This window comes from Eublepharis macularius, chromosome 7 (genome assembly GCF_028583425.1).
Source record: "Eublepharis macularius isolate TG4126 chromosome 7, MPM_Emac_v1.0, whole genome shotgun sequence".
Lineage (NCBI taxonomy): Eukaryota > Metazoa > Chordata > Lepidosauria > Squamata > Eublepharidae > Eublepharis > Eublepharis macularius.
This window is the reverse complement of record NC_072796.1, coordinates 19,397,412-19,410,272: the sequence shown is the minus strand read 5'-3', so window position 1 is coordinate 19,410,272 and position 12,861 is coordinate 19,397,412. Positions and strand designations below refer to the sequence as shown.

Here is a 12,861-nt window from a genome sequence, read left to right as displayed (position 1 = left end):
TAGAAACTATCGGCTCATTAGAAAAGCGTGTGCATGTTTAGCAAAGGCACGTAGGCGTCACAAACAAATGACAGTCAACATCACTTAAAAAGGCACACAGTCCTAAAACTGGTTCAAAAACGGTTGTAGAAATGAGTAACTCCTTTGTTTGGGTGTTGGTTTCCTGTTAGAGGAAAGAAGTGCTTTCTGGTCTGAGAACTGTTGACTACAGTCGCTTAAAGAAAATGGCAAGGCGAGCACTAACTCTTTGCCAGAGTAGCATGTTAATGAAATGTTAGCTCGGGCACCCTGGAAAAGCTTGTCTGGGTGATCTTTTTTGCCTTTTAGGTGGCCATGGTAGATGCTATTCCTAGCCTCATTAATGCCATTAAAATGATCCACAGTATTTCGCGCTATTACAACACCTCCGAGAAAATAACCTCCTTGTTTGTGAAGGTAAGTGTGCTCCTAGCCCCCCCTCTCCTGATTTGGAAACATAGGCTGAATCCACACGTCCCAGCATAGCGCTGAACTGCCGGAACGATAGCGTCTTCCTGGCGCAATTTCCGACGACATCATGCCATGGTTTGGCTACTACGGACAATTAAAACTGGTATCCCTTCGTCCTCTACCTATATTTTTCTGGGGAACAAATATCTCTGAGTTTGGTTTCAAGCCCCTCCCGTCGTCTTGCCTGGTGGGAAGGGAGTCTTCCAAGTTCTGAACGGGCACTGCTTTTGATAGCTTACTGAGGCGAGGCCTGTTGCTTTACTTGTAGGTCACAAATCAAATGATAACTGCCTGCAAAGCTTATATTACCAAGAATAATACTGCCACCATCTGGGATCAGCCACAAGATGACGTTCTGGAAAAAATACAAGCTGCTATAAGGCTTAAGCAGGTAACTAGTTATAAGGTATAATGAGAATCAAATTTTATAAGGAATAACGAGAACCAAATTTTATGTCTCACAATTTAAAACACTGAGGAGATGAGCAAAGGAGTGAAGGTTTCGAAGAGAAGCATGCATCTTTTTTTAAAAAAAGCAACTTTGACTTGTGCAAAGAATACATCAATGTATTAAAGGAATACCAGTAATGGCTACAGCTACACACTGAAGTTTCTCCGCTTTACATTCATTGCTGCTACGCCTGCAGAGGCCAGTAGAGCAGCAGTGGAGCTTCTGTTTGGGACTCTTCTGTATATGTTCCTCCATTGGCTGCCATTTTCCTTGTCTTTTTCTCTGGGCTGCCGTCGGAGAGCTTTTTAAGGGTTTGAAAAAAAAAGTGTTATAGCACTACAACAGGGGTCCCCAATGTTTTTGAGTCTGTGGCCACCGTTGGAATTCTGACACAGGGTGGTGGGCACAACTACAAAACAGCTGTCTCAGGAGGTAGGGCAAACTACAAAATGTCAGGGAGTGAAGTTCTTCATAACTCTAATAGCAACTCTTAGGCAGAAGCTCTGTTTAACAGGGTGCCTTTTTTGCATACGCAACATTTACCTTGAAGCACACAATGAAGATTCTTCCTTGTGTTGTGGCAGCTGCTGCCAAAGCAGAATTTTTAAATATCTGCACAGCCAATCAGATCTCCAGTGGCTGATGGGAAGCCCTGCTGGGCAAAAGCTCCACTCGGCCCCACTCACTTTCTAAAAGCATTTGGTGGGCACCAAGAAAAGTGTTGGTGGGCACCATGGCACTTATGGGCACCACATTGGGGACCCCTGCACTATAGCCAATATGTTAAAAAAGGCCTACAGTGGCACTGTGGGGGAAGTGGCAGCCACTAGGGACTGTTGGGAGGAAAATGGTTCCAATATGGGTGCGACTTCTGAAAATGCACACATTCCATATATACATAATAGACCGACCTCAGAATTTCAAGAAAAATGGGAAGTATTTTTTGACTACCTAGTTAAAAATCAAGAATAAGAATTTTAAGTTTAAATTAAAATAGGTAAAGAGATTAGCAATATATGTTTGTAATACATGTTTATAACAAAATCATTACTGGGAATGAAGATAGACCGTAAAGGTAGAATAGAAATATTGGAATAGAAGTGAAAAATCTGGAATATATAAGGCAAGTCTATACAGATATGTGAACTATATGATTTGAGTCAGGGCTTTTTTTCAGCGGGAACGCGGGGGAACGGAGTTCTGGAACCTCTTGAAAATGGTCACATGGCTGGTGGCCCTGCCCCCTGATCTCCAGACAGAGGGGAGTTGAGATTGCCCTCCACGCCGCTCGACAGCGCGGAGGGCAATCTACACTCCCCTCTGTCTGGAGATGAGGGGACGGGGCCACCAGCCATGTGACCATTTTCGCTGAGGGCAACCCACTGAGTTCCGCCACCTCTTTTCCCAGAAAAAAAGCCCTGATTTGAGTGATGTTAGTTTAGGTTTATGTTAAAATGCGTATGTCTAGTTTATATTTTATGCAGATAAATGTAGAAGTCGTGGATGTATGATTTAGTGATTATATGATTATATTTTTGAGTTTACAAACTGAAATAAAATTTATTTTAAAAAAAGAAAGTGCACACATTCCTGTCCACATGGCATGACAATGTGCTTGGGATATGCTGTTTCTTGAAAAATAAAGAGAAAAGCAGTTTTGGAAAAGAGCATACCAAGGCAGGGAAAGGGTGACTGGAGCACAATTAGACAGTGACCTGACTTGAATGCCACCCCCTCCCCAAGCATTCCAGTTTGATAGTGGAAGCAGTTCTAGTTAAGAATGAATTCTAGAAATTAGTGTGTGTCCTGCTGTGGCCCTAGTTCCATTTACCTTTTGTTTGTATCCTTCTCTTCAGGAATACCAAAACTGTTTTCACAAGATGAAACAAAAACTGGAACAAAGTCCTGCTGAACGACAGTTTGATTTTAGTGAGATGTATATCTTTGGAAAATTTGAGACCTTTCATCGCCGTCTACTGAAGATCATGCAAATCTTTGACGACATCACAACCTATTCGGTCCTACAAGACTCCAAGATGGAAGGACTTGAAGTTATGGCGACTAGATACCAGGTAGGCAAAAATGAATTTGATTGTTAGTAGTTGTGGAAAGAAGTCCTGATTTAACCCAGCATTTTAACGGAGGGAGTTTATGAGAAGATTTCTATATTTATGGGCTAATGTCTTATAAGCTGCATAAGTGTAGTAAGGGGTTGTTTTTAGGGTAAGTGAGCTAGCACAGTGGGAGGGAACTCCTATTTCCCTCCTACAGTTTTCTATTATTGTCATGCTTAAACGTGATGGATGTGAAGTATTAAACTATACATGGAAACCTGCTTCCATATAGGTGAACGTTTGAAGCCTTTAGTTCGTTGTATCTCTGGCAAGCAGCCAGTATCTAAACTGGGTGTTTTACCCATTGACATAAGTTCAGGGACAAAAATCTGAAAAGAGGATTACAGTAACAAATATTATAGTTCTTCTTGGCATATAGACTGGTGATCTCATTCCCTTTCCCATGAGAAAAGTTGTTACAATTCCCATTTTTCACCAGGGCTGTTGAAGCTATGTAGGACTTACGCATTCATGTACACAGCTCTGTGGCCCATCATTCTCTTGGCCCTTTCAGTTTCTCAGCTGGACACATGAGCTCTCTCTGCTGGGGTGGCGTGAAAGCTGTCTTAGAGCCAAGTTACAAGTGCTGCCTGACACAGGTTGGACACTTATCAGCTTCCCTCTGGTTTTGATGGGAAATGTAGGCATCCTGGTCTTGCAGCTGTAATAGAGAGCCAAGCTGTAAAACCAGGACGCCTACATTTTCCATCAAAACTTGAGGGAAGCTGACAAGTGTCCAACCTGTGTCAGGCGTCACTTGTACCTTGGCTCTGAGTGGTACTTTCTCTATGGCTCCCCTTTCTCTTTCACACAGGAATATCATTTGATCAATTCGCAATGGAGGGACGAAGATACACAGCTCAGAACTGAAACCAATGGGCTTAGCTGAGAATAACTCTGCTTAGGATTGCGCTGTTAGTTGTGTTTGTTCTGTATCATGTCACACTGTAGCTTGCGGCTTATGTGACCAAATACTTAAAAAAGTTTTCTGGATGTGGAAAACTAGCAAGACTAAGTAAAGGGTTCTAGTCTAGCATTTTTTTTCCTTTTTGCATGGAGGAGCATTCCGTGTGGAGTGCCCCCACATGTATTCTAAAGTGGTACAACACAGGCTTGAGTTGACCATTTAATCGTCAACTAAGCCTGAGCAGGGAATTGTGAATCAAACTAGTAATTGGTGCAATCAGGGGCATGTTCATGATATGCCTTTAATCTTGAAGCGAGGGGATGTGGCCCAATGGTAGAGCAGCTGCTTTGCCTGCAGAAAACCCCCGTTATCTCTGCTTAAAACTATCAGGTAGGAAGTGATGTGAAAGACCTCTGAGACCCAAGAGAGCCACTGTACGTAAGTCTGAGCAGCCGATACAGACGTAAGCCTTTCCAAAAGCAGTCCATGCCTGGCCTGGCGATCATTGGGATCTTGAGGGGTGGGGGCATGGCGTTGCACGCACCATGATGTCACTTCTGGGGTAAACAAAAGTGGAAATCTATCAACCTCATGAATTATTCCTGAACAGGAAGTGATGGCTTCGCTGGGAACTCTTGATTCCTAAAGAGCCTGGCCATCACCTCCTGTTGAAACCAATTCCTAGAGCTCTGTGGCATCACACTGTTTGTGACGCTGGTGCAGCTCACAGTGGAGGCAGGCAACAAGGGGGGCTGGTCTTCCACCATGCTAGGAGACCTGGCAACCATACATTAAAGTTCAGTTAAAGGCAGGGCTTTTTTTCAGTGGGAACGCGGTGGAACGGAGTTCTGGCACCTCTTAAAAATGGTCACATGGCCGGTGGCCCCACCCCCTGATCTCCAACTGTGCAGAGGGCAATCTAAACTCCCCTCTGTCTGAAGATCAGGGGATGGGGCCACCGGCCATGTGGCCATTTTCGCCGAAGGCAGTTTAAACTTTAAAAAACTCCCCCTTGTTCCAGCTGACCCAAGGTGACATCATTTTGCGGTCTTGAGTTCCACCACTGAGTTCCACCACCTTTTTCCCCAGAAAAAAAGCCTTGGTTAAAGGGGTAGGTCATTCTGTTCTCTGGGCAGTTGACACTTCTAGTTTTGCGTGCAAATGATCTCGGTCTTTCCCACTAAAGGATCTTAGTTCACAGGAAAGATCCTATGAGCAGATCCTATGAGCAAGTGGTCTGATTCTGGATGAGGCAGCTTCATATATGCATATGATATTTATATCAGCTAAGTCGGTTTAACTACAATAGATCATCCTCAAAGGATCTTGGGAATTGTAGTCTGATGAGGGTGCTTAAAATTCTAGCCTTTTTCATGGTTACCGATGTAGTAAGCCATCTTATTATACTTTTTATTTATATAGGCTGCGGCTATGCAGGAAAAATGGGAGGTAACTTATATTTGGGTTGTTAATGCTGTGACTTGTGGTTGTGAAATGACTTCTTGAACTACAGCTGCTTCGCATGGAGGCCTTTTAATAAAGGAAAAGAACACTGTGATATACTGTTTCAGTCCTCTGAACTCACTTATTTCTGGTCCTGTTATCTGTCAAAAAAAAAATTAAATCAAAGTGTGCACTCCAAAAGCGCTGCACCTTTTTGCATGTTTGAACATTTATTTTACTTGAAAGCAATAATTTTTAAAAAATAATTAGGACTTTCTGGGCTGAGTGCCTTACAGTGTGCAAAACTCCAGCTGAGACATAATGAAAGACTGCATACTTGCTCTTTGTGTTATAATTTCCTCTACTATAATGTGGTTTTATTATTTGAAAGATATGTTCTTTTTTGCTGAGGAATAATGCTCATCTTTCTCCTGTTTGGTGTAGTGGTTTGGTGTTGCCAGTTTGGTGTAGTGGTTAAGAGCGCGGGACTCTAATCTGGAGAACCGGGTGTGATTCCCCACTTCTCTACTTGAAGCCAGCTGGGTGACCTTGGGTCAGTCACTTAAGAGTGGCAGGACTCTAATCTGGAGAGGCAGTTTGATTCCCTACTCCTCCACTGGGTGACCTTGGGCTAATCACGGCTCTCTGGAGCTCTCTCAGCCCCACCCACCTCACAGGGTGTTTTGTTGTGGGGATAATAATGACAGTTTGTAAACCGCTCTGAGTGGGCATTAAGTTGTCCTGAAGGGCGGTATATAAATCGAATGTTGTTGTTGTTATTATTATTCTGAGTCTTTCCTGGTGATGCAAACACAACCATTCCAGCTGTGATTGTGTTCCCCTTTTCATTTAGAGCATCGTGGCCACCATAAAGAAAAAGCAGTACAACTTCTTAGATCAAAGGAAGACTGATTTTGACCAGGACTATGAAGAATTTTGCAAGCAAACAAGTGACCTTCATGTAGGTTTGATAGTTGCCCACAATATTCTTTTGATTACTAATCATAAAAGTTCTGTTTAGGTATTCATTAAAATTGTATATACTTCTGCATCTATATGGTAAGTTTGGTCCTATGTTTAAGTACTTTTGCTTAGAGATCAACAGTAGAATTTTCAAGCAATGAGCCCTGTTTACTTGGTTAGTGAATATCCATCCTTCATATTTTAATATAATACAAGAGGTTTTCTGCTACCATTTTCTTTGGGTCAAATCCTATACTGGTTACAAATGGTTACAGCCAAGGCTCCTGGATTTCTAGCTGCTGTTGCCCTCCTGCACTCCCTTACCTCTAGTAAGCCCTAAGCCAATGAGGGCTGTACTAGCAACAGAAAAACAAATACAACAGGCTCTAGCAATGGGGCTTTGGCCAGCGAGGCCCTCCCAAGGCCCTGCGGCCAGCAGAGGCCGTGGAAAGGCCATGCAGGGAGGGAGCTCCCTGCACTGCGCCTGCCCGCCAGTGGGGAGGCGTAGCGGAGTGCCAGGCCTTCCCACAGCCACTGTGGGGAGGCAAACCATTTTGTCCCCACTCACTTCTTATTCCCGTGTTCTGCGCATGTGCGGGGATAGGAAGTGAGTTGTTGGCAACACGGTTTGCCTTTTATGTCTTAGGATAGGTAGGAACCAGCATTTGGAATTGGACCTTGAAGCAAAACGGTAGCCAGGAAAGTGATGCAGTCTCTGTTACCAACACCTTCCTGCAATCCGGTTGCCGTATTTGGTGCTGATGGAAGATCGCAAACTGACTTGAAAGGCTAGCAGTGAGATTGTTGCATTTTACTAAAGGAAAATTTCTTGAGAAATTAATCCCCTCTATGAATTCTTTAAGAAACTTCACATTACAACTCAGCAGTTTATAAACCACGTCCCAGCAAGACATGATGACGCACTTTTTGTGTGTGCAGATGATGCTTCAAAACTTTTGCAGAGCCAGATTTAAGTTACTTATTCAGAGGGAGACCTGTGCCGTGATGTCCATGTGCAGCGGACTGTACATGGCTTGACAGCTTTGCAAAGCATGATTTAGCATTTTTCGTATCATGCTTCAATCAATGCATTGTGAACATGATTCAGCACTTTTGCAAAGCATAGTTTTAGCACTACCTGATAACTCCCCCCCCCCCAGAGGGTGACTTGCTAATTCTTTGTAGGTCAGAGATTGACGTATTTTGACCTTGATTTTGTTTTTTTTCTACCCCGGTACCCACCCCTCCCCATTGTGGCCCCGATCATGACACAGAAAACCAGGGTATCTAAATCTATTGTGTAAATCTTCATAGGCTAACTTTCCTCTGCTACATTCTTAATGTGGTACATATTGAACTGAAACATAAATGTACATATTTACAGTGTGAAAAAGCAATAACAAGCAAGCTGCCTGATCCTTAGATAGACAGTGTGTATGTGGGCTGTTAGTTTATTGGAAGAAGCTCTTGGAGTGCCATGCACCTCAATATTCTCAGCACAGAGGTACATTGCACCCCTTTCAGGATCTTTGATGGTAAAGGCCATAGCATCAGTATGAAATGGTCAGTTTTGCCTCTACTACTAAAGTGGGGTCAGGTGCAGTGGTTCACTGCTCCCCAGGAATTAATTGCATCCTTTAATTTGTAGGGAACAAGTAGTGGGTCTTTCTCAGGTGTTGCTGGAATGGGTCTCCTTGTGAGTGAGGGGAATTAGTGGCAAGGAAGATGGCTATACAAGAGGGGTAACGACAGGATCTCCACCAGTGTTTACGGAGTCCTTTCCAAGGAGGCAAATGAAGCCAGTGTTCTTAATTAAAGAGTGGTTTTATTGAAAGGGACAAATTCACACACACACACAAACACAAGGCTGTGTACAAACACACGAGGCCTAGGAAAAGCAGTGGTGAACGTGGAATAGATTTGAGGGACTGCGAGGTGATAATTACCGATCCAGGGAATAGAGAAGCCCACGGAGGAAGCGAGTAGCTTCAAACGTCCAGTGTCCTTGGCCAGGAGAGCGAGAGGCTTAGGGAATCCTCAAGGGAGCAGCACTTCGGATTCGATAAGTGTGCACTACTCACTTTGAATGGGGCAGGGGTCCCTATTCTTCTAGGGCAAAACCTGCCCTGAGGCGGGAGACCCCTCCCAACCGTTGGAACAAAGACTCCCAATGGCCAGTTCCTGGGAGTAACAAAGGTTTGATTACCTTGATTGCTTGCTGTTGGGGTGGGACAAAAGAGTAAGATTGTGTTCTCCTGTGGAATTATAAAGTAACGCTTGCAAATTGATGTCCCTGGAGCTGAGTTGATGAATTTAGTGGGGGAATGTATCTTTTCCGAGGAATGGATTACAAAATCCTCGCGGAAGGAGGGGAGGGAATATGCTAAGTGGGATGACTCTGTGAGACCTTTCTTCCTCTGGCTCCACCTGGAGCTGAGAAGAAAATAAACTAATTACCTCTGGGTCACTCTGCATCTACATTTGCCATTCCATTATAAGGATAGAAACTAACTAATTTCATTTCTGGCAGATAATTGTATAATGGAGAAATTATATAATCAAAATGAATGAACATAAGTAAGGTGGAAAAAAATATATAGTAACATACAGAATATAAGTTAAATTGATTAACTTATGCTGAATGTATATATGGGTTAAATTGATTGACTATTTTTGGTAGACAGTTGTATAATGGAGAAACTAGATAATTAAAATAGTATGAAGATAAGATATGTAGAAGGAAGTAAAGAGTAACATATAGAGTATAAGTTAAATTGATTGAGTTATATTGAATGTATACATTGTTTATAGAAGTACCCAAAGTTATGTAGAATGAGGGACAAATTGTTTGTCCCATATTGAAGACGAGATTATAATGAGTAAGATAGAGTACAGAGTACCAAAATTAGCCAAAGGGTTATTACTATTAAAGAATATATGCCAGGAATGTATTATTTAGTTGACAAGTTAAGTGGGAAGGGAAACAGAGATAGCACTGTTATAATAGACAAGCTTAGAAGAGAGTGAAAGTATATGTTTAATAGATAAAATAAGTTTGAAATGAGTAGGGGAAAAAACGGATAAGGGGTTGGAAAACTGTTGGAAGTCAACAAAAGGGGGGGGAAGGGAGGGGGTTAGAATTGAAATATTTAAAGGAAATTGATTGCAATGGATATTATAATGATTTCTAATCCAATAAATTTTTTTTAAAAAAAAAACATTTCATGTATTCATCCATTCATGCCTGGATCTCCTAGGCGGGACTCAGCAACTGCTTGCTGGAATTCTCCTGTTTGCAAACCAAACTGCATTTAATCCAGGGGCCTTGTAACTCTTATACCACAGATAGCTATTAAATATGGGGGAGGCTGGGCTGACTGCTTACACAGGGACATGACCAGGGCTTTTTTTCAGCAGGAGCGCGGTGGAACGGAGTTCCGGAACCTCTTGAAAATGGTCACATGGCTGGTGGCCCCGCCTCCTGATCTCCAGACAGAGCGGAGCTTAGATGACCCTCTGTGCTGCTGAGCAGCGCAGAGAGCAATCTAAACTCCTCTCTGTCTGGAGATCAGGGGCCGGGGCCACCAGCCATGTGATGATTTTCTCCGAGGGCAACCCACTGAGTTCCACCACCTCTTTTCCCAGAAAAAAAGCCCTGGACATGACTGAAGTAGAAGTTAAACGTGGTCCTTTCCCAATGTAGCCCTAACCAATCAAGCCAGCCCTATCTATCTAGCCCCTTCTTGGATCACTTTTCTTGGTTACATTAAAATATGGTGTAGGAGGAGGAGCGTCTTTGCTCATATGAAGAAGATAGATTAAGTAATAGACAAACTCTCCATTCTGATGTTTTCCTCCTGCAGCACCAATTACAGACCTTTATGGATATTACCTTTGAAAAGATTACAAACACCGAAAGAGCGCTTGCCATGCTGAAGAAATTTGAAAGGTAAAAAATGGTTTAGCTTTCATCTTGGCAGTAGATTTGTAACAACTCAACCCCCCCCCCAGCCCCGCTTTAATCAAATGCTGCACGTGTTGCTTAATGATAGAAAAAAATAATTTTGTGGCATAGACCTTCATCAACTCAAATGAACATCTAGGCAAGAACAATGAAACGTTTCATTAGCCATCCACGCTAGCTAGTGAAACGGGCACATTCAGTGCGTAGCTGAAGTTCTTAGTACTGGTGGCATGGTACAATTTGTTTATTCACAAACAAAATAGCTTTGATTATAACTGGAACTGATTCCCTCTCCATGCGTTAGAAATGGCATAATTTATCTTCCCACACCTTTCAGTGGCTCAGGCTGGTGGTGTAATAATTAATAACCAGTTCTATTCGTATGCAGTGCTGATCATCAGTCTGAATATGCGCATTTTTTTCTTTGCAAGAACCGACGTTAATAATAATAGTTACTAATATTTACTTGTACAGCAGCAACGAGGTATATGATATGCAAGATGCTTTCATGGCTTTCCAGAATGTCCCTGCTTGCAGAGAACTTAGAAGTTTAAGGTTTTAAATATTTGTCCACAGAGCTTTTTTTCTGGGAGAAGAGGTGGTGGAACTCAGTGGTGGAACTCGGGACCGCACAATGACGTCACTTTGGGTCAGCTGGAACAAGGGGGGAGTTTCTTAAAGTTTAAATTGCCCTCTGCGAAAATGGTCACATGACTGGTGGCTCCGCCCCCTGATCTCCAGACAGAGGGGAGTTTAGATTGCCCTCCGTGCCACTCATGGCAGGGGCGGGGCCACCTGCCATGTGACCATTTTCAAGAGGTGCCGGAACTCCGTTCCACTGTGTTCCCGCTGAAAAAAAGCCCTGATTGTCCAAATTCTGCTTATGCTTCAAAAGGTACCAAAGATATGACCTGAGGTTTTGCCTGGTGGTGGTTGAAAGTGCTTAAGGATTCGTTCATATAGCTACGCTGATAAAAACGTACGGACACAATACTAGAGCTGACTCGTATTGGGGCCAGATAATGGCTTCAAGATGACAACTTGGCTCAGTGATGCCCTGCTGATCTTTATGGCACTCCAGCTTAGTTGTGTGATTTGGCAGATCAATCCAGTAAGAGCCGATAAGCCGAGCTGATACACTGGATTCCATCTTTTAAAACATGTTCTGACAGTGGTTTCCTCCTTTGTAGGCTGGGGATCCCCAACCTTGGCATCAGTGAAAAATACCAGCTAATCCTTCAGAACTATGGACACGACATCGAGATGGTTTCTAAGCTGTACTCCAAGCAAAAAACCGACCCCCCAATGGCCCGTAACCTTCCTCCCATCTCTGGGAAGATCTTGTGGGCGCGGCAGCTGTTCCACAGAATCCAAGAGCCCATGAGCCTCTTTCAGCAACATTCCACAGTTCTACAGACAACAGAAGCCAAACCTATAATCCGCAACTATAACAGGGTGGCTAAAGTCCTTCTGGAGTTTGAGGTGGTCTACCACAGGGGATGGCTTCAGCAGGTAATGCGGCATGCTGGCTGCTTTTAACGTTTTAATCGTAGATTGCATGTGCTGCAGTCTTGTCATTGATGCCAATCAACAGCATCAGTTCTAAATTTAGTTTATATATGTTACTTCCTGGCATAGAAGTGGGTTGGATTGAGGAGGGTCATCGGGGAGGGAGGTGCATCTCTTTGCCATGTTCCTCTCCTCTTAACAGTCTCTTAAAACCCCGGAAAGGTTGGTTCCTGAGGTCATGGGACACACATGAAGGTCAGGGAGCTGCAGTGTGGAAGGGCCAAACCACCCCCTTCTCCCTCTTCCACAAACATAACTCTGCTAATAGATTATTTCCCTCCCCTTCCTCCTCCTTCATGTGGCACCTCTGCCTGCATGGCTGTTGATCCATGCTGGCCCCATGACTCTAGGAATCAACTTTCATGGTCATAGATCCAGAGGAGTTAGCTGTGTTAGTCCATAGTTGCAAAACGGAAAAGAGTCCAGTAGCACCTTTAAGTCTAACCAACTTTATTGTAGCATAAGCTTTCGAGAACCACAGCTCTCTTCATCAGATGCATGATGAAGAGAGCTGTGGTTCTCGAAAGGTTATGCTACAATATAGTGTGTTGTATGTACAATACATGTGTTGTAATGTCTGAGACATTGCATGTCCGCAGGTTGAACTAACGAAAGCAGGACTTCAGGCATCATTATTGGTGAAAGCTCCAGAGACTGGAGAAATATTTGTGAATTTTGACCCAGAGATCCTCACCTTGATAAGGGAAACGGAGTGCATGTCTCGCATGGAGCTGGAAATCCCACCATTCGCTGCAGCTCTCCAGCAAAAACGTGACTCCTACAAACAGAACTTCAATAAATTGCAGGTATTTTTTTCACCGTACGGGTAACCCCATTGGTTCTCTGGGAAAGTAGAGTGCCAGCATGATGTAGTGGGAAGAGTGTTGGGCTAGTATCTGGGAATCCCAGGTTCGAATCCCCACTCTGCCATGAAAGCTCGCTGGGTGACCTTGAGCCAGTC

General features: G+C 43.5%; 1 protein-coding gene across 1 annotated transcript in view; it reads left to right on the top strand.

Moving 5' to 3' along the window:
- DNAH5 (dynein axonemal heavy chain 5) overlaps positions 1–12,861 on the top strand; it is a 163,144-nt gene that overhangs the window by 19,011 nt on the left and 131,272 nt on the right. The window contains exons 9-15 of the mRNA XM_054985833.1: positions 328–435; positions 758–880; positions 2,797–3,012; positions 6,258–6,365; positions 10,231–10,316; positions 11,522–11,843; positions 12,500–12,706. Coding sequence (XP_054841808.1) covers positions 328–435; positions 758–880; positions 2,797–3,012; positions 6,258–6,365; positions 10,231–10,316; positions 11,522–11,843; positions 12,500–12,706 — 1,170 coding nt within the window. The remainder of the gene's footprint in view (positions 1–327; positions 436–757; positions 881–2,796; positions 3,013–6,257; positions 6,366–10,230; positions 10,317–11,521; positions 11,844–12,499; positions 12,707–12,861) is intronic.